The following is a 23,339-nucleotide window of genomic DNA, read 5'->3' on the forward strand; positions in this document are numbered from 1 at the left end:
CAAATGTAAATAAAAGTGAATTTTCTCTTTGTCTTTTGTTGTTTGATTAGTGTTATTATAAAGACGGCAGCAGGAATGTTAGGCTGCTGTCACTTTAAGAGCTGCACAGATCCATTCAAGGTTGAGACGAGTTGCGCGCAGTTTTCTGTGCTGCACGCATGTGTAACAGTATATGTTTAAAATCACAAAAAAAAAATACTTTTTCTGTGAGTGCACTTTGAAAGTGTGTGCAGCACAGAAAACAGCGCGCAAGTCTTTTGCGCTTGAATGGTTTAAATCACATTAAAGGTGCCCTAGATTCAAAAATTGAATTTACCTCGTCATAGTTAAATAACAAGATTTATGTTACGTAACAGTCGGGGTGTACGCCCCAAATATTTGCATATGCCAGCCCATGTTCCCAACATTATGAAAGGCATTAGACAAGGGCAGAACATCTGGATCTGTGCAGAGCTGAATCAACAGACTAGGTAAGCAAGCAAGAACAATAGCAAAAAATGGCAGATGGAGCGATAATAACTGACATGATCCATGATATCATGATATTTTTAGTGATATTTGTAAATTGTCTTTCTAAATGTTTCGTTAGCATGTTGCTAATGTACTGTTAAATGTGGTTAAAGTTACCATCGTTTATTACTGTATTCACGGAGACAAGAGCCGTCACTATTTTCATTTTTAAACACTTGCAGTCTGTATAATTCATAAACACAACTTCATTCTTTATAAATCTCTCCAACAGTGTAGCATTAGCCCGTTAGCCACGGAGCATAGCCTCAAACTCGTTCAGAATCAAATGTAAACATCAAAATAAACACTGTACATACGCGATTAGACATGCTGCATTACGAACACTTTGTAAAGATCCATTTTGAGGGTTATATTAGCTGTTTGAACTTTTTTTTATGTTGTTTAAGGCAAGCGCGAGCTCTTGGGGCGTGGAGCACCAGATTTAAAGGGCCACACACCCAGAATCGGCTCATTTCTAATTATGCCCCAAAATAGGCATTTAAAAAAATGAATTTAAAAAAAATCTATGGGGTATTTTGAGCTGAAACTTCACAGACACATTCAGGGGACACCTTAGACTTATATTACATCTTTCAAAAAAAAGTTCTAGGGCACCTTTAAAATGCACACAGGAACCAATAAGCAGAATCGAAATGCACGTTTCTTATCAAATCACTGGTTCTTGGAAATTTGGAACCGGTTCTCGATACCCATCCCTAGTCGCTGCTAGTGTTAACGCAGCTTTAGAATCCATTAAAGATGGGCAGCAGATCGGAGCAGTCTCAGTATCATTCACCATCATTTTTTTTGGCAAGGTATTTTTCACACTCTCTTTCACAGTCTATATTCATCTCCACTATGCGACACTGACGTTCCCGATCTGTGCTCAACTCGCTGTACCATCCATGGATTAGCCTGATGGATCCAGATGTGCCGTTTCTGCATGGATTCCACTCCGTAATTACCCCTCCACCGAGGCCCAGCGATGCCATTCCTTCCCAGTCATTACCCACACTCCCCAGCGCCCCGGCCAGGTGACATGCAGATGGGCCATCACAAACCAGATCCCCCAGTCGTCCAGCTTACCCACTAAACTCACACACTCAAGAAGGACCATGACCATCACGGCCACCCACAGCATCTGTTGCGGCACACGAAAAGAGGCTCACGCACAAACATTGGACCTCAATCTTCACTATTTATATTTATTATATACTTTTAGAATAATCAAGTAATCTCAACTATGAAATAACACAAAATGAATGAGGATTACATAATGAGCAAACTCTTATATTTGAGCTTTTTCTCTGTCTAGATTCCAGCTCTGCTCATTCATTAACCAACTTCATGAAGTGCATCATGTGATGCTTTTAAACAGGAAGGAATATGCATGATAAGCATGATGATGCTTTTCCTTCATTATCTGCTCTAACTTACCAGATCAAAAAATAATATGGTAACACTTTACAATAAGGTCTCGTTTGTTAACATTAGCCAGTGCATTAGTTAACATGAACTAACAACGAGCAATATATTATTACAGCATATAATGTTAGTTCATGTTCATGTTAGTTAACAGATGACTAATAACAAACGAAACCTTTTTGTAAAGTGTTACCAATAAAATGTACATTCATAGAAAATAAATTTCAATTTATATTTGTTTAAAAAACTTTTAAGCAAGTGCCTTTAGATTTTTAGGGTTTTAAAAAGATAAAATAAACAGTCAAGCGTGGTAGTATAAATGTAAACTGGGTCTAAAATGAACTTTTGCAACACCTGTCAATGGCTGTTTACATTTATACGTTTAGCAGATGCTTTTATTCAAAGTGACATTCAAATGAGGAACATCACAAACAATTTGTCTTAAGAGCCAACAATATTCGTAGTACACAAAGCCAAGTTTAAAGTATAAACTAGTACACAATCTAGAGCAGATGTGAAATGCAGAAAAGGTGAGATTTAAAAAAGTAAATATAAAAGTGCCCTTTTAAAATAAAATATAAACTTTCATTTTACTTTGAAGTATTATAAGCGCATATATGAATTAAAAATAAACAGGAGTTTAATTCGAGGAGTTTTTATATTTTATTTTCCTCACTTTGCATCAATAGGTGCATTCTTTGGGAATTTAATCCACAACGCTGGCATTCCTACCGCCACGCTCTAGCAGATCAGCTACAGGAATATATAAATACATTTTGTTGTTTCTCGTACATTATTTAGCTGCGTTTCCCTTCTTTCCAGCTGACACCATACATTAACCAGTCTTTCTGTGAAACGCCACCAGCCACACGGTGATTTTGTTCCTCAGACATTTGTCGTGGTGGCTTAAAGGGATAGTTCACCCAAAAATGAAAATTCTGTCATCATTTACTCACCCTTGAGTTGTTCCAAACCTGTATAAATTCCTTTATTTAGCTGAACAAAAAATACTAAGGAAGTCAATGGGGCCCATCAACTGTTTGGTTACTGACATTCTTCAAAATATCATTTTTTGTGTTCAGCTGAGGAAAGAAATTCATACATGTTTGGAATAACTCAAGGGTGAGTAAATGACAGAATTTTCATTTTTAGGTGAACTATCCTATACATCACTTGGAGTTTAAAACAAAAGAAAAAATGCAATCTCATTCTTTCATTGCAATTCATGCCAATGTTTAGAACAGAATACTAGCATACTGTGCAGTATATACTGTATACTTTTTATTATTTTTAATAAAATAGTATGTGAGTTTGTGAGAAACATTATATAGAATATTTTATTACTTTATACATCAAAAAATTAATGTTAATTATATGTATATGTATATTATGTATATTATCATATATATATATCATATTATTCCCTATATACTCTACTATTTTTAATAAAATATTATGTGAGAATTATAAATATTTTAAGACATTAAATGTAATATTTTATTTTATTATTTTTATATAAAATACATATTTTTTTTTAAAATAGCAAGTCATCAACATCAAAAGTTGTTAAAACAGCCTAATCTCTGGGTTTGTCCATTTTCAACCCAACTTGGGTTGTTTTTAACCCAGCATTTTTTTTTAGAGTGCATGAACTGAACAGTATACTGTAGAAATAGCACATGCAGCATGCTATTCCAACCGTAACCCAATTCAAAAAACAATTCCTCAAAAAGTTATAGGCCAAAGCCAAAATTTTACTTGGATTTGTCAGGTGTTAATTCTTTGTCAGGATTATTCTGGAGAATGGAAAAGACGTCACCGTAAGCATATGACACGTGACTCAACAATAAAGTTGCAGGAAAATAAAATGCATTCAGCAGGTTTCCTCAGCATCTCAAATGATCACTATAATACTGTACACTTCAGCATCATCATCCACAGTAAACACGTTAACACAGCGACCCGTCTGTAGAGAGACAATCTCGCCGTCTATATCAAAGTGCGGCCTCTTTTCACAAAGGCTGGAGGGGCTGAAAAACCTCATCACAAAAATGTCCCATTTCCAAGCGATGACGGAAAACACATTTCCCGGGAAGGTGCTCGAAAAGTAAAAGCAAGGATTGACATTGTAATGTGCCTCGTGCCGCTTTGATTGTGTTGCATTCCCTCAATAGGAGAAAGACATTGGAATTCATGAGGTACTTTTATCACGGTGCAGCGTGGGTAAAAATCAATGCATTACCTCTGAAGGGAGGGAGCGCTTTCTCTCTCTCTCTCTCTCTAGAGAACATTTATGCTCTCTGACCTTGTCTGTCTGTCTCTCCCTGTCTCACTCTCATATTCCTGTCTCTCACGGTCTCACATTAAAAATTAGTCAATTATAGGCACTTATCTGGGCTGAAATTATACGTTTGACTTGCACACGTGCAGCTGCCGATTTCCCACTGTCACAAACTGCAGGTGCGACGCAGCTCCTGATGGGGTTTATTGAAGTGCATTGACTTCACTTCCCTTTAAATGTGTGTGTACAGGCATGTGTCTTGCGCACATGCGTGTGTGTTAAAGGATTTGTGTGTGTGTGTGTGTGTGTGCGCTGACAGGATTATTATTTTATGGGCCGCTGCTCTCTCGGCTCTCCTCTGGATGTGTTCTTCAATAGATTGAATTAAGATTAAAACACTGAGGCCTGTGAAGCAGGTGAGCTGTGGAAAAGAGATGTTGTCGTGTGTTTACTCCGCTTTTTATTTGGTTGATTATTCAATAATTTGATGCAGAGATCAGAAGATCTGTAAGGATGGATGACCAGTCAGTTGGTCCTTTTAAGCTATTATAAAGATAAAACTAGCGGGGAAATCTTGTGAATTCAAAACAGAATCCAAACCTCTTAAAATGACATATTTTACAGATTTTCATTTGAATTCTGTGTCTTCTTAATGCTTTATCTTACTAACAAGTGGCACACTAACAAAAAAGTGCTAAATATGGACATGTACCGTGGTAATTTTACAGTATTCAAGTACCCTGCAATACCATGTAAAAAATACTGTGGCAGTACTCTGGTAGTACTTTATATAGTACAGATAGTACTACTGTGGAAAAATACCATGGTACTGAAAATGGTGTAACATGGCATTTACATGGGACATGTCCTAAATAGTAATAATATGGTACTTCCATGGTAATGAAATTGATGTACCATGGTTGTATCATCATACAAAAAGCCACGAAAAGCCGTGGTAATACTATGGTAATTTTCCCCTTACAAAAAAAAAACCAGTACAGAAAGCACTGTGGTGGCATCATGGTACAATGATGGTATCAGATTGCAAAACTAGGGTACTTTGAAATGGTGCTGAAATTGATGCATAATGATATATTTTTTAATATAAGTACTAAAATACCATGGTATTAATTTGATTTTTTTGTTTTTCAGACATGTACCATGGTAATTTTGCCATAAAAAATAGTACTTTTTGCTGGTAATACCATGAAAATTTACCATGGTAATGAAATTCACGGTCTATGGTACGTCCAAGAATACCATGGCTATCATCATGACACTTACAAGAAAGGATTATGGCAGTACTATAGTATCTTTTTTATAATCAATTGGTAATACTGTGGTACATTAAAATCTATGATGGGACTGACATTTATGTACCATGGTATTTTGGACATGTAACATTTTAGTACCATGGTAGCACCATGCTGAACCATGCAAATATCATAGATACATGAATATTAATACCATGATATATTTCAAAGCACCATAGTATTACCATCTGATACCATCACTGTACATCCACAGTACATTTTAGATACCATGGTACAGTATCAGATCCCTCCTTCAGTGTTTGAATTTATCACCCATCAGTTTAATACGACAGTAATTATTAAGCTTAAGTGCATTTGCACTGAAACAGACTCACAGTTTCACCATCAGTGTTTAATTCTGAGAGAGAGAGAGAGAGCAGAAACGGGACTGACAGGACTCCATCTTGTTTCGGCTGCTGTTCGTGGCGTTTGAGCAGCTGCCATAATATTTACTTAGGTGCCAGATTGACTTTTCTCAGAAATCAATATGTGCTTTGGCTGTGCTGAATATCTGCTACGCTGGGCTGAACCTGCATGGTAATGGCTTCTCTGTAACGCTCCGATAACAAAACATACACCTCTCTCTGTTTCTCCTTCAAACTCTTCCAATCAATCCTCGTGTCTTTAGCTGTCGCTCACGCTCTCTCCTCTAAATCGCCACCCCCTCCGTCGCTCTCCACGCCGTCCTTTGCTAACGTGTGTGCACATACGTTATAATAAATGCATGTTAATAATTAATGTCAGAGCAACTGGAGACAATTAAGTGTGTTGACTGGGCCATTCATTTTCAAGTCAGAGAATGTAAGGGTGCCGATCAGCCGCACCAAAGAGAGACACAGTTTCTCCTGAACATCAGTGAGATTATGGAGAATAAATAGAAACTTTTGATTAAGTGCCCTGATTTTTCTCCTTAAAAAAGAAAATTATCTCACAGATCTCAACAATGTCTCAAACTGTGAAAATCAAATGTCAGTAATCTCCATATGAATACTGAGAAATATTTCTAATTAAATTCTTCAAAGATCAAATGATCTGAGCTGCTATACACATTCCCCACATTCATTCAGCATTTTGGATGTTTTATGTTTATAAATGTTATGTATAACATGGAAAATTAATGATCATTATGAACAAATAAATGTATTAAACATAAAAAATTTGCCTTATACACTATAAAAGGATATGCTATATACTGTCCAACAAAGTATAATGCTATAATACAACAAATCAATTGTTCTAATAAACAATTAAATTTATAACTGTCATCCTTCTGGTTCAAGAAAAAGTCTTTGACATGTAAGCCAAGGTTAATCGTTGCTCTCTATAGATGCTGCACAGAAGTGTTTCAGATCATAGCTAGTACTATATTGGCTGCATCCGAAAGCTGATAAATGCTGCCTCCGCAGGCAGGATACTAAGGCAGGAAGGCAACAAGGCACGTCCAAATTCAATGATCATGCCACATCCTGTCTACTGAGATCTGATTGATTTTTGAAGGCAGCGTAGATAAATAAAAATGGCATCTGAAAGCTGAGGTTGGTGGTCAGGTTGTGTGTTAAAGGCATAGTTCACCCAAAAATGAAAATGATCCCATAATTTACTCAGCCTCAAGCCATTCTAGGTGTATATGTCTTTGTTCTTTCAGCCAAACACAAATGGTGTTGTATTAAAAAATATCCTGGCTCTTCCCAGCTTTATAATGGGAGTGAACTGAATCTTAGATTTTGAAGTCCAAAAAAGCACATCCATCCATCATAAAAGTAATCCATACGACTCCAGAGGGTTAATAAAGGCCTTCTGAAGTGAAGCGATGGGTTTTTGTAAGAAAAATATCCAAAAATATCCGGAAGGGTGACCTCTAACCTGACGTATGATGTAGCTCCTCTTCTCTTGTATCGCAATCCTCTGACATTTATTTTTTTACGTTTAAGACTTCTAATTCATGACTGGTGTTTTCTTTTGTTCTATCCTCTGCGCTTCAGCATTCGACATACATCCTCGGGTCAGAGGTCACTCTTCCGCTGGAACTCGACTCTCTCATGAACTTGCGGACGGCCGTTACCGGAAGCTAGTGATTACAGATTAATAAGTTATAAATATGGATATTTTTCTTACAAAATCTCATCGCTTCACTTCAGAAGGCCTTTATTAACCCTCTGGATTCATATGGATTACTTTTATGATGGATGGATGTGCTTTTTTGGACTTCAAAATCTAAGATTCAGTTCACTCCCATTATAAAGCTGGGAAGAGCCAGGATATTTTTTAATACAACACCATTTGTGTTTGGCTGAAAGAACAAAGTCATATACACCTAGGATGGCTTGAGGCTGAGTAAATTATGGGATAATTTTCATTTTTGGGTGAACCATCCCTTTAAGTGTCTTGATTTTTTTTCCTTAAAAAAGAAAATAATCTCATATTGTTTTTAGAAAAGTCAGTGATCTCCATATGAATATGCCTCAGAAGTCTTTCTGAAAACAGTTTTGTGAGGTATATTTGTGCACAAATGCTGCCTGCAAAGTCACTGCCTGATAGGGCAGCGGGGCAACAAGTCAGCTGCCTATGCTTTCGGATGCAGCTGTTGTGTTAAGCTTGGCCGCAAGAGCATTCAGATCCAGAACTATCTGTTTTATAATAGCATGGTATATTAAAAGTTTCCTCCGAGTTGCTTCCAAACTCCTGCGCTGGAGTCTTTGAGACATTAGCTGAGCTAAGCAGCAGGCTGTTATTTGAGTGGTCAAGCCATGCAAAGAGTGTAATACACAATGACAGCATGTTGGCCCATAATCTTGCAAACTTGACCTGACACATCCTGACTCCCCCTGCTGCCACAGCTCTGCCAATCAGCAGAGCGGGATGCAGGTTGCCAAGCAACAGTCTCAAAAACAGCTCTGGCAGTGTGTGCAGGGGGTTAAAGAGCAGTGGGCAGACGGCGGGCGGACGGATAGTGTGACACATGCTTAGATGTGCAAACGTACAATGGTGGAACAAATCCAAGTCAAACTCTGTAATACCTGCTGGAAGTTATTCAGCATTATTTTGAGTGAATCACCTGAGCACTAAATGCCATGTGACTAATCACCCTGGAGCCACAGGAAATTACATCATGACAAGACTGATTGGCTGATGGTTGCACAAATATATATATATATATATATATATATATATATATATATTTAAATAATATAAATATAAATAATAAACATAATTTTTAACAATATTAAAATATATACTAAAATACACTAAAAAGACACTAATGTTTATATCACAACTTTAAAATAATATTTAATATTTTTAATAACATATATATACTATATATTACATATTACTAATACAATATTATTAATTCTATATATTACTATTTTACAGCTTCAAAATGAGTCTCATCCCATCAGAATTGACAGCTGGTTAGTTTTACTGTGCTAAGGATTAGTTATTTTTTGCACTGACTCTAGACTTATTTATTTATTATTAATTTTTTATGCATAACCTAAGCTTGTTTTCGATACTAAATAAAAAAAATAATAATAAAATAGGTAATTGCGACTTTTTATCTCGCAATTTTGACCTTTTTCTCAGAAGTGCGTGATATAAAGGCACAATTTCAAGTTATAAAGTCAGAACTGCGTGATATAAAGTCACAACTGTGAGTTAAAAAGTCATATTTGCGAGTGATAAAATCAAAATTGTGAGTTATAAAGGTAGAATTGTGAGATATAAACTCACAATTCTGAGAAAAAAAAAGTAGAAAGTATAAAGTCAGTCTAAAAATTCGCAATTACCTTTTTTTATTTAGTGGTGGAAACAAGCTTCCACAATAACCTGATCTTTTGGTTTGTGTTCAAGTTTGAAATAAAATTAGAAAAAAACTGAATTATATAAAATGCTTTCATTTGTAAATGTAAACTGTAAATGTCCATTAACAGATATTACCACATGGTCACCTAATATATGAACATTTCTGATGTTTATACTGTGATATATACCGTAATCACTATATGACATTACTCAATAAGGGGGTCCAACACAATTGCATAGGTCGGATCTGTTGACGAGTTTGGTCATACATCCCAACCCTAGCTCCCACCGCACAAACACACATACTGTAGACGTGCACGAATAAAAAAAGAAGCAGCATGTGGAGCAGAGCGCCTGCTGATAGCGCACTCCACACCAATTCATCATCCCTGCGCTTATAGAGATGTTATGTTTTTGTACAGCACCACTAGCCTACACACTCGCAAAAGCATTAAAAGCAACTCATTAAGTCTGCAGAGCATGTTGCATTACAACAAAAACAATGTACAGCTCGCTCCGGCTCATCAGCAACATTAGAGCTTTGTCAGCCAAACAAGCTAACTAGCTGCCTGCGCGTGTTGTTCGTCTTTAGGTTAAAAGCTTCTTACAGGTATATTGGGGATTGTATTTTTTTTTATTTTTTTTTTGCAATGGAGACACTCTCCCCGAGTGTGAACTTAATTACTCTGTCAAAGAAGAGGCTCATTAGCGCCTCGCTAAACTCTGGGAAACACGGCGGCACGCTCATCCAGCCATGCGCCCGGCTAACACGCAAGCACCTGATAACAAGTTGTTTTCGATTTAAACACCTTGCTTTTTCCTCTAAACAGCTTTTTCTTTCTTCATTAAGTAGACAGAGATGTATTTCTGTGGGTGATTGTCTTGCTGTAGGGGTGATGTGGCGTAGCGGCTAAAGTTGCTCTTTTACGCCCTCGATCAGGACACCTAACCCCAGGCTAATCCTGAGGGGATTGTTCCTATAACAAGTGCACTGCAAGTCTCTTTGGATGAAAGCGTCTGCTACATGCACTACCTACTAAGTTCTTTGGTCCAGGCTAATGCACTGTTGCTATGTTCGCTTACTGATCCTACACACTAAAAATACGTACTTTGCTGTTGATAAGAAAGCTGATACTTTTGAGCGTGCTGCAAAATTTCACCCGTTTTGTGACATACTACCATATCATTAAATTGCATATGGACATCAGAGAGTCCTTGAATAATGTTTACGTTAGCATTTAAGTGCTAGTCCCTGTAGCAATGCAGCCACAGCCAACAAGAACACAAAACTTGGGAATGTATATTGGAATTAGGTAGTGTTATTACTTGAAAGTAAGAATCAAGGTAAATCAAGGAATGAATGAATGAATTAATACATTTATAAATAAATTATTGTCAACTAAAATAAATAACTTCTGAATAAAATTGGATAAAATAACTTAGAAAAACGCACAAGTAAATAAATAAATAAATACCTTATGCTAAATAAAATAACTTCAGCTAAATAAATACAGAAGTAAATAAATAACTTATGCTGAATAAAAGGAATTAAATAAAATGACATCAGCTTAATAAACAAAAATAAATAATAATTTTAAAGTCAGCTTAATAAATACATAAATGCATTAAAAACTTCAGCTAAATAAATGCATAAAAAACTAATAAAAATAATGAAATTAATACAATAACTCCAACAAAATGAAATGAAATAATTTATGCTGAATAAAATAAATTAAAATTACAGCTAAATAAAATATAAAATAAAAATGCATAAAAAAAATAAAAATATTTCTGCTAAATATAATTAATGAAATAAATACAATAAATTATACTAAATAAAAATAAAATAAATAAAATAACTTCAGCTAAATAAATACAGAAGTAAATAAATAACTTATGCTGAATAAAATGAATTAAATAAAATGACATCAGCTTAATAAACAAAAATAAATAATCATTTTAAAGTCAGCTTAATAAATACATAAATGCTTAAAAAACTTCAGCTAAATGCATAAAAAACTAATAAAAATAATGAAATAGATACAACAACTAAATGAAACAATAAAATAAATAAATAATTTAAGTTAAATAAATAACTTATGCTGAATAAAATAAATTAAAATTACAGCTAATAAAATATAAAAATAAAAATGCATAAATAAAATAAAAATATTTTTGCTAAATAAAATCAACGAAATAAATACAATAAATTATACTAAATAAAAATAAAATAAATAAAATCATTTCAGCTAAATCAATAAAAAAATTCAGCTAAAAAGCAAAAAAGAAATGAATGTTGCAAACATTTTATTGATCTGCTCTTCACAGATTTTTAATCCTCATTTTGATACTGGTTTTGTATAAACATACCAAAAAACTGTTTATCTACCAAAACAGTAGTTGACCTGAAAGAGAAAACTGACCATAGAAGATAGCATATGCTAATGCTTGCTATATAGCACCCCTTGTGTTAACATTGAGAATGCAATGCAATTCTTAAACGCAACAATGGAGGAAATCATAATATAAAGTCTTCCCTATAGATCTGGAGCAAGCACACGGGGACTGACCCGTACTGACCCCGCGGTCAAGGTGGCACTGTAAACTGCAGCAGTCCGACTTAATTTGAACTTCAAACGCTTGCTTGCTCTTCACAGAGAAGGCCACCGGGGAGCCGGCGAAAACAACAAGATCAAAGCCAGACTAAATGGAGTCTTTCCTCCGCCAGCTGAGTGTGAAGGCGACGGTACTCACCACGGGCGTCTCCTCACATCATACAGGTCAATCTTGTTGGGTGCTCTCCACTTAGTGGCTAGAGAGAAAACAGGACACACTCAGAGTTTGACTGGACAAATGGATGTACTTCGGTTTATAGCAGGGTTTCCTACAGAAGAACTGTACCTGGGTAGTATCTAGTGACACCAGTGGCACTGCCAAACACCTGCCAGCGCAGCGAAGGATCCTCACGACTGTTTTCAATGAAGACCCTCTCCAGAGACTGAGTCCAGTTCAGCTCGTTCAGGATAGTGGGAGCTGCAGAAGATCACATACTTAAAATCACATACTTAAGAAACATTATACCATTGAAATTAGACAAGCTTCAAGCATTCATATTTTGTTTTATGTTTGCTTTATATATTTTTAGTCATTATATATACTACGGTTCAAAAGACTGGAGTCAAGAAGGGTTTTTTTAAATTGAAAATAGTCCTTTTTCCCCCAACAAGGATGCATAAATTGATCAAAAGTGATAGTAAAGACATTTATAATGTTTCAAATAAATGCTGTTTCTTTTGAACTATTCATCAAAGAATCCTGAAAAAAATGTCACTGTTTTTACAAAAATATGAATCAGCACAACCATTTGCTGAAAATTCAGCTTCAATCACAGGAATAAATTATATTATGCATTACGTAATCACGTTGGAAAGGTCATGCGTGACATAGGCAGAAGTACCGATCCAGTGTTTACAAAGCAAATGTGCAAAGCCTAAGTCAAACGGCCTTTACACAAAAGAAAAAAAAAGAAAAAAGGTAAAAAATGTCGGACAATTTTGAACTTAGAGGAGAAAAAAGAGATGGAGTTTTTCACCCTGCTGTGGTACTTCCGCCTACGTCACACGTGACCTTTCCAACGTGATTATGTAATGCGTGTCACATCATAGAGCTAATACAAGATGATTTCTGGTTAAAAAGTATATAATTTTGTATTTTTTTTAGAAAATTACTGATTGTTTCTCTCGATAAGACCCTAATTCCTCGTCTGGGATCATGTAGAGCTCTTTGAAGCTGCACTGAAACTGCAGTTTGGACCCCAGTGAAGTCCACTATATGGAGAAAAATCCTGGAATTTCTTTCCAACTGAAGAAAGAAAGACATGAACATCTTGGATGACATGTGGGGTGAGTAAATGATCAGGAAATTTGAATTCTGAAGTGAACTAATCGTTTAACACTGGTAAATGTGAAATAAGACAATCCATAGAGGTGCTCTGTTGAAGAACATGCTGACTAAACTGTTGAAAAGCAAATACCACATATCATATCCACAAACAACATCAAACCAAAAAAATGAGAGGCCGATATTTCTGATAACAGAGACACATGTGCCAGAACTCTGTAATTATATGGAAATATTCAGAGAAACACTTCTGACTGTTGCAAACGGTCGGACACCATCTATCCCTGCGGTGTCCGAGGAGACGTTCAGACATCACGCCTGACCTTGGACAAGGTTATCACTGTATGATAAGGGAGAAACAGCTTGCTACTGATCCACACACACACTCAAAGGGCATCCAGGAAAGATTTTACAATCAGAGATGTTCTAGAAGATCTTTTTATTCTCTGGTTCTGAAGCAAACCAAGTACTGGTGCTTTAAAGAACCAAAAATGCAGTGTAATATCAAGAAGTTTATTCAAATCGCTTACATATTTAGCACAACCCAAGACAAAATGACAAAACTTGACTTGATGCTATTGCTAGTTGGGATTTATACATTTAGAGGGCATATTATTGAACCCTATATAATGTCAAAAGAGATCATTTTTGGTCCGTTTTAGTCCCAAAAGAGAAAAAAGATTTTAAAGCTGAATTTTCAGCATCATTACTCCAGTCTTCAGTGTCACATGATCCTTCAGAAATCATTCTAATATGCTGATTTGCTGCTCAAGAAACATTTCTGATTATTATCAATGTTGAAAACAGTCGAGCTGCTTCATATATTTCTGGAAACTGCGATACATTTTTTTTTCAGGATTCTTTGATGAATAGAAAGTTCAAAAGAACAACATTTACTGTATTTGAAACAGAAATATTTAGCAAAAAAAGCTAAAAGCCACAAAAACTGCCTTTTTTATTTCAGAGGTGTTCACCAGAAATCCATCAAAAGGTTAGAAAATGTTTTTTATAAATTCTGTAACATAAAACAGCTGAAAATACAGATGGTTTCAGCCCAGCATCCAGTCCATAACTTCATCCCTTACGAAAGGAAAATATATTTACCAATATATTTCTTAAAATATATGGTGATATATTGTAATATATTATTTTCCCTTTTTATTTTCCAATATATTATATATTTGAATACATTGAATAATATATTGATGATACATATATTATACACTATATTATATATTCATGTAATATATTGCAATATATCGCAAAATATACAAATGATTGCCGCTTTCAATATATTACAATATATTGAACATGAATATATAATATATGTGTTTATATATCCCAAAATATATGCAATATTATATTTATAAATATCCACCATAAAGTATTTCGATTTATATGGGAAAATGTTTTGGTAATATATGTAAAAATATAGTGCCTTTTTTGGTTTTGATTGCAATATTTTTTTTATATGTATCATTATATATACATATATGGTCTATGCATATATTGCAATATATTGAATAATACATAAGGAATTGCTTATGAAAAATATGTGATCATATATTTACTAATATATCATAATGTATGTAATTTTATATTCAGTAACATACTTCATAATATATAGATTTATATGTGATCAGATATGGTACTGCATGCATAATATATTGCAAATAGATTTACTCATGCAATACAAACACATATATGTTAAAATATATTATGTAACACATTTATTATATTTTATAATAATTTACATTTTAATGTTTTATATTTTCAAGTTAGTTAACAATAGCACACCTGCATGTACTAACATTTCTACCAAAGAGACTATCACTGTGCTACAGCGTGCACAGCCGTTACTTTTTAAATAGTTATTACGGTCTTAATGGTGTTCAGCCAATCATAAACCTAACCACAGACTCTACTCTTCAGCACAGTGGTAACCCCAAAAACTCACACATACCAGAAAACCTTCTAAATTCCAAAATAATACAACTTTAAACACTAACAGATCTCCTCCTATATCAATATTGAGCAAAACACATGAAAAAGCACTTAATTTTAACATTTACTTTCCTTTAACAGTCAGAAGCAAAGCATGCTGGGAACTAGAAGTCTGTTGTAACCACTGATTGTTACTCATTCCATGAATGTGTGGATATATATGTGTGTACAATACATTCACATTTATATGGGAACATGTGTGTGCAATATATATACACAATAAAGGATAAAACTTGATGAATATAATGCTATTTTTGTCTTCATTTATACATATTTTATATGTATCAATATATAGCCATACTGTACATGGTCAATGCATATATTGCAGTATATTGAAAAATATAAGCACTAGTTTCCCATATATGGAAATGTATTATGTAATGTGTCGCATTATATTTTGCAGTATATTTCCATATATTTTTGTTCCGTAAGGGATGTCTGATGATCTAAAACTAATTCAAATGAGCTCTAGAGAAAACCAAGCAAATGTTTAATGGCCACTATGCTTATATTTCAGTTCTTCTATATACAACCAGATGATGGAATCTCAGTTGACAGGATGTTCTGCACACACTGGATTCAGTCGTGTCTTATACCTTCCCACCTCGAAGGTTTCGGACGCAGGCGTACAGTAGTTGCGCTAGCTTTATTTAACTGACAGCTCTCTGCAAGCGTACTCCATTTTGGTCCCGTGCAGTTTGTCTCGAGTGCAAGCGAAACTTTTGCAACGTGTCTCACTCTCGCAACTGTCTGTCTCTACCTGCGCTGCGGTTCCTCCACGTGTCTGTCTTCTCAGCTCAACTCTCTGTTGTCCTCCTCTGTCTCTGTTTGTTACGCTCAGCGTGTCAGTAATGTCTCTCCATCTTTTGTGGTCTCTCCGTCACCAGAGTTCAATCCACAGCTACCCACCTACATGACACACAGCGCAAACACTGACCTGACACTGCCAGTAAATGTCTTCCTCCGTCCATTTCTGCATCTTCTCTTTTCCTTCACATGCTTCTTACTGAGCACATCTCCTACTCACTTACTGTCTGCTTCCTTACACAAGCATGTTTATATCTATCACTAATTCTCACACAGAAATGACTACTAAATTTTACAAATAATTACAAAGAAAGGGAAAGTAACACATTGCATGTCAACTTTATGTACGTTCGACAAATTGTGCAATATGCAATCATAGCACATTAGACTTACAGTAAAAATACAGTAAAAAACAGTAATATTGTAAAATATTATTACAATTTAAAGTAACTACTTTCTATTTGAATATATTATAAAATGTAATTTATTCCTGTGATCAAAGCATCATTACTCCAGTCTTCAGTGTCACATGATCCTTCAGAAATCATTCTAATATGCTGATTTGTTGCTCAAGAAACATTTCTGATTACAATCGGTGTTGAAAACTACATTTATTTGAAAGAAATCCTTTGTATTGTTTCAAAACGTTACCAATGACACCAGTTTAAGACAGACAGTCGAATTATAAAATGTTTAACAGCTCTGCCATAGATAAAGTTGTGTTTTTCCTCTTCCATTTAAGTGTTTGATGTTTAAGTGTGTGTATGAGTGTGTCTTTGAGTCAAGGATACAACGACAGACATCCGACACACTGTTTGCACCATTATCGGACACACACAGGGGGGTATGCAGATTCAACCACACCGGAGTGGACAGCAGCTGGGACACACACACACACACACACACACACAGAGCTGTGGCAGGTCGTCTAAGCAGAATTACGAGGGCTGGGTAGATAAGGAAACAGACGCAAAACAAAGGCCTCGGTTGATTTATTTTCCGAGGACACGACGTGCGCTGGACAATTGATAAAAAGAAAAATATCCTCCGAGGGAGAATTTGTGGGTGGTGGAGTGGGACTATGTGGGGCTCATCCTTCAAAATAAGAGTGTGTGTGTGTGTGTTAGATTCTTTTAAAAACCATCAAGCACAATCCCTCGGACACTTTTAAGAGCACCGGTTGTGCTAACCGCTCGGTCCGTTATGGAGCAAAGCGAGACATGAGGAGCAGCCCGGGTTATGAGGCCGATTTATGGGGTGTGCTGTGAGCCACAAATCCTTCATACTGAATCCCGTCATGCTTATTACTCAGCAAAACAGCTCTACAGGACTCCATGTGCTGGATGAGCACGGCTTAGTGTATGATGGATGTTAATATAGGCATTTTTTTATCATATGCAAATCTGTGTTTACAAAAATCCATGTCAGAACAATTACAGATTTAAAGGTGCCCTAGAATTAAATATTGAATTTATATTGGCATAGTTGAATAACAAGAGTTCAGTACATGGAAATGACATACAGTGAGTCTCAAACTCCATTGCTTCCTCCTTCTTATATAAATCTCATTTGTTTAAAAGACCTCCGAAGAACAGGCGAATCTCAACATAACACCGACTGTTACGTAACAGTCGGGGTGTACGCCCCCAATATTTGCATATGCCAGCCCATGATCAAGGCATTAGACAAGGGCAAAACGTCTGGATCTGTGCACAGCTGAATCATCAGACTAGGTAAGCAAGCAAGGACAATAACGAAAAATGGCAGATGGAGCGATAATAACTGACATGATTCATGATATCATGATATTTTTTGTGATATTTGTAAATTGTCTTTCTAAATGTTTCGTTAGCATGTTGCTAATGTACTGTTAAATGTGGTTAAAGTTACCATCGTTTACTACTGTATTCACGGAGACAAGAGTCGTCGCTATTTTCATTTTTTAAACACTTGCAGTCTGTATAATGCATAAACACAACTTCATTCTTTATAAATCTCTCCAACAGTGTGTAATGTTAGCTTTAGCCACACAGCACTATCAAACTCATTCAGAATCAAATGTAAACATCCAAATAAATACTATACTTACATGATCCGATGTATGCAAGCAGCATGCATGACGAACATCTTGTAAAGATCCATTTTGAGGGTTATATTAGCTGTGTAAACTGTGTTTATGCTGTTCAAGGCAAGCGCGAGTTCCGGGGGAGGGGGAGCACGAGAATTAAAGGGGCCGCAACCTATATATCGGTGCATAGTTAATGATGCCCCAAAATAGGCAGTTAAAAAAATTAATTAAAAAAATCTATGGGGTATTTTGAGCTGAAATTTCACAGACACATTCAGGGGACACCTTAGACTTATATTACATCTTTTAAAAAGAAGTTCTAGGGCACCTTTAAATAAATAAATACATCTTAATATAAAATGGATCATCAGTCAAATTGATGATTCATTCAGACTGATTTGTGAACCTGTTTGATTGACTCGCTGAAAAGATCTGATTCAAAAGCCTTTGTCTGTCGAGTCAAGTTTTAGTCAATACTAGTACTACTGAAATATTTTAGAGCTGAGAAAAATTATATGTGACCTGATCCAGCAAAATGAGTCACAGTGACCCAAATTTCAAAATTGAGATTTTGGTATCAATGGAAAGATGAGACAATAAGCTTGAAAATGATATCCTAGTCAAAGTCATACCTTGAATGGTTTTAAAGATATACCCATTTGAATTATGGTCATCTTTTTCCAATTGAAAACCTGAGAAAATCGCTTTTAAAGTTTTTTGCCCTTTTTTCGGTTGATATCTTTCAAAATCCATTACATTTAAAGGGATAAACTATTTATTTTACAGCTTAATTTGACCAAAGACATTTATATATATATATATATATATAAATGCTATTAAACCAGGCTGAAGCTCAAATTATTTTAAAGTTTTTATTTGAATTAATATTTTATAAGGCACTTTTACAAAGATTTAGTAAAATCAGAAAGATTGAACAGAGGTGCTACATTTTTGCTTGAGAGAGAGGGTGTGTGTGTGTGTGTGTGTGTGCGCGTGTATCCGTGTGTGTGTGTGTGCAAGTGAGAGAGAGAGAGAAAGTGAGAGAGGCAGAGAGACAAACAAAGAGAGAACAAAAAATGCTAGCCTATGCAATCATATCTTTGTGTAGGCTAGTTGACAAAAACAGTGTATAACAAATTCATAACGGAGAAACCAGCACGCGCTAGTCTGACAGGAGGATGGCTGGACCAATCGCGTGCCTGTCAGTCGTAACGGGGCTTCCCATTGATAACAGTTAAATTACAGTTATCTACTGTAGCTGAAAAAACGGTATTTGGCTGTTAATTTCAAAAACGGTAGTGCTCTGTATTTTTACAGTATCATGCTGGCAACCACAGCTGCCAGTAGATTACTGTTTTTTTACAGGGACATTTTTTACAGTGTAGGAACAATTTTAGTTCTAGGAACTCCTTTTGGGGCAGCGTAATTAGCTCCTACTTCCTGCACCCGTCATTTTTAAAAAAGCTGTGTACACACACAGTTTATAGCCTATATATTTACTCCACAAACTATTCTACGAACGTGGAAAACAATGATAGATGGACCTCTCGAGTTAAGGAGAAAATCGGCAACTTTGAGGGGACCAAGCAAAACATGATTGTATTTCTGCTCAGCTAGTGACACTGGATATCAACCACACGGCAAACTCTAATGTTTCAGTCTTACTGTTAATTTCAGTCCAACATGTTCAACAAAACACAGGGAACCAAAGTACAGACATACTTTCACATTCTGTATCTGTTGCTCAAATATATTCACCGCCCTCAAACTGACGCTCCTCTTAGTATCCACATCTCATCCACATCAAGGCCACAGACAGCGAGACACATCCACTATCAGTGTCAGCAGTCCATGCCGACACCTGTCAGAACAGTGGAACATATGTCATAACACTGACCTCAGGTGATGGAGCGCAACGCTACGCTACAGACACACAACCCACATCTGGAAGAACAGTAACAATTCACATTACAGCCTCACCACACATCAGGCCTCAACTAATCGCACTAATAAGGGAAATATATTTCAGTACTTGAGTAAGTTTAGGAATAAACATGCAGTGTTATTTTAGTATTATTTATTTATATATTATAGTATCCTCAATGACAAAATTCATGACAGGAAAAATAGTTTGCGCGCATCAGAGAGCGTATTCACGATATTCGTACTCTGTGTGTAGGGAGCGGCGGTGCTGAGCGCACATACTACAAGATACGACATTTATCAGACACTTAAGCCGTTTCTCAATATGTGTACTTGTCTGTACTTGTGTTCTTGTGAAACGTCATCAGTCGCTGTCCAAGTACTGTTCCAATTCAAAGTTCGCATTTAGCCAAGTACAGTTCAAATCCCCGTTTATCGAGGATGCATCGAGAGGTGACTTGTGCAGACTTGAGACAGCCAGGTATCCCAGAATGCATCCCGCACTAACCAGCAAGTGTCAGTAGTAAAGGAGAAAACCCACATAATTTAAACATAATACTGTTATTATGTCATGATATGTAGTTTTTCAGGCGAGAATGTGCTGGTTTAAAGCGAAAATTTGTGGTTTATTGATAAAGATAGCTCCTTTCTGAAAATTTAATCTGACGTTGTCGGAGTTGTGAGGTCCAGGCGATCACCGGACGCTCAGCGCTCATGTACCCAGCCGAGAGCAGCCTTACCTCGGCTAATCTATCTGACATTTGCCGCTGGCTCCATTTTGGCTGAGGGCAACGTGACGTTTCATAACTTTATATATGGCTAGTTAACATTTGTATCCTACTAAAACGCTGATTTTGTACGCTTGACTGAATTGTTTGCTTTATTTCTTATTGTACATTCTTATACCTTTTATAATGGCTATTATTGATCATTAAAACTGACATTTAACAAAAAGAGACAGAGTTGTGTTTTATGTTATAGCTTATTTAATTTCATTACAGTGAAGATAATCAGAGTATGCACAAATAGTATTACATTTAATATTTTTGAAATGTAAACGAAAAGAGGCAGGGTTGTTTAATATTTCGTTTAGTTATAAATATATGCAGACATTGCAAATAATCAATCACTGGTTGCCTGAGGCTATTAATATTGTATATATATATATATTGTATATAATATATTAATATTGTGTCACACCCCTATATTATAGCATTTATTAAGATTTTTAATTTGCTTTTATTTTCAGCTTTCATTTTAATATTAATTTACATTTTCAGCAATTTTTAAATATTTCAATTTAGATTTCATTTATTTTTATTTCAGTTTTAGTAAGTTTAGTAACTTATTTTCAGTTATTCATCCACGTCAGTTCAGTTTAGAGTTGTCAAAAGTACCGACTTCGGTACCTAGTCGGTACTGAAATTTAAAAAATGTGACGCTTTGAGCGCTGTTGAGTGGATTCGTAAACACCTCTGATTGGCTGTTGTTTTCACGGCTCATCGGATATGTCTGTGATTGGCTTCAATGATCAACGCTGTAAAAACGTTGTAAATAGTCATTAATAAATCTCTTCACTAAGCGCTTACACAGATACACACGGGAGCATTTGAAAGCAGGCGTCTATCGCGGATCGGTCCACTATTAGACACCTGCTTTCAATCGCTCGCGCTCCCACTTTCAAAACGCTTTCAAATTCAAACACTTCCGTGTGCTTTCAAACGCTCCCGTGCGTTGATCATTGTAGCCAATCACAGGCATATCCGATGAGCGCGTCAACACAGTGGCCAATCAGAGGTGTTTACGAATCCACTCAACAGCGCTCAAAGCGTCACATTTTTAAAATTTCAGTACCGATAGGTACCGAAGTCGGTACTTTTGACAACACTAGTTCAGTTAATCGTTTTTTCATCTACTCTTTTTATTTTATTTCAGCTTTATTTCAATTAACAAAACTGATTTTGGTAACGACTTACAATAAAGTTGCATTTGTTAAAGTGCCCCTACTATGCTATTTTAAAGGTTCTTCATTTTGTTTTGGAGTCTCCTACAATAGGTGTACATGCATCCAAGGTCAAAAAACACTTTAATTTTCTCATGATATACATTGAAGCATCAGCTCTTTTCTCACAGAAAAGCTGTCTGAAACGTCTGAAACCATCTGAAACGGTTCGACAAAGGATTCGTCTCTCTAAACCCCAACTTTGGGTTATGATCGGTCAACCGCTATCAGTGCATGTCGGAAACCAAACGCCCATTACCATATCTGAATTTCAGCTCCGGAGGCTCACAGTCACAGTAAACAGTAACGATGGTGTCGTTTTTACCGTACCAATTCAAGCCAGAATTACTGATGACTAGTTTAAGGCAGTTTAGAATCGCTTCTTTCTTTCGGGAGACATTTATCTGCACTTTGATCTTTAAAACTTTGCAGACCTTTTACACTCACAGACAGCTATAAATACACACTACATGAAAGGTAATATCTGAAAAAGCATTCACACTGTTTTAATCATTCTGAAAAACAGAAATGATAATATTAAAGCCAGATTCTGGTTTGCTAACTAATGCATGTCTCCAGTTCAGTTTTGACCACATGTAGAATTCATCTTTCCTTAAAAAAACATTTAATCTTTTTCAAAAAGGCTCCGGCAAGAACAACAGGGGAAAAAAACAACGGAGGGCGGAATCTCAGAACTGCTGGCGGAAAATGGAAAGGAAAAAAGTCTTTAATTAAAATGATACTGTAACCAATAAACAGCGGAAATATAATTTGCGAATGTGCTGGTGAATGAAGGAAGGCGTTTGGCTGCGTTAACGTTTTTAATTAGTGTGGCGGAGAGCGATAGTGCCCCTTCACTGAGCAGGAGGAGCACGCAGAGCGAGGAGGGTGGTGAAGAGGAAGAGAAGGAAAAAAGACTTCAAATCCACTGTTTATACCAGTCCCACTTCTTATTGTAGAGTCTCATCTCAAAGGGGGTTCGGTTATATCTTGCTTCCAGCAGAGAGAAGAAAATCAAATCTTCGGTTGGCATGCACACAGATGTTGTGATTGACGTTGGTCTGATACTACAGTTCAGGCTTTATAATGACACGGTCAGGCTATACAGAGACTGGAAGTATGTAAAACACCATTAGAGGTGGTGGTAACACTTCCTCCGAAATCTGTATTACATAATGCATAATAATAGTATTCTTAATGCACTATAATGTATTCAAAATGCCTTATAGTACACTGTATAATCAGTTGTTTGTTCTCGTAAATAATTGCAACCATTAATATTCATATTAATACCAGTTAATATTC

General features: G+C 35.9%; 1 protein-coding gene across 2 annotated transcripts in view; it reads right to left on the minus strand.

The window, feature by feature from the left end:
- Positions 1-23,339, minus strand: part of cacna2d2a (calcium channel, voltage-dependent, alpha 2/delta subunit 2a) — a 383,618-nt gene that overhangs the window by 53,269 nt on the left and 307,010 nt on the right. For both annotated transcript variants that reach the window (XM_048199167.1, XM_048199168.1), the window contains exons 7-8: positions 12,232-12,363; positions 12,085-12,142 (exon numbers count right to left, since the gene is read on the minus strand). In XM_048199167.1, the coding sequence (XP_048055124.1) occupies positions 12,085-12,142; positions 12,232-12,363 (190 nt within the window). The remainder of the gene's footprint in view (positions 1-12,084; positions 12,143-12,231; positions 12,364-23,339) is intronic.

The sequence above is a fragment of the Megalobrama amblycephala genome, linkage group LG8, assembly GCF_018812025.1.
Source record: "Megalobrama amblycephala isolate DHTTF-2021 linkage group LG8, ASM1881202v1, whole genome shotgun sequence".
NCBI classification, from domain to species: domain Eukaryota; kingdom Metazoa; phylum Chordata; class Actinopteri; order Cypriniformes; family Xenocyprididae; genus Megalobrama; species Megalobrama amblycephala.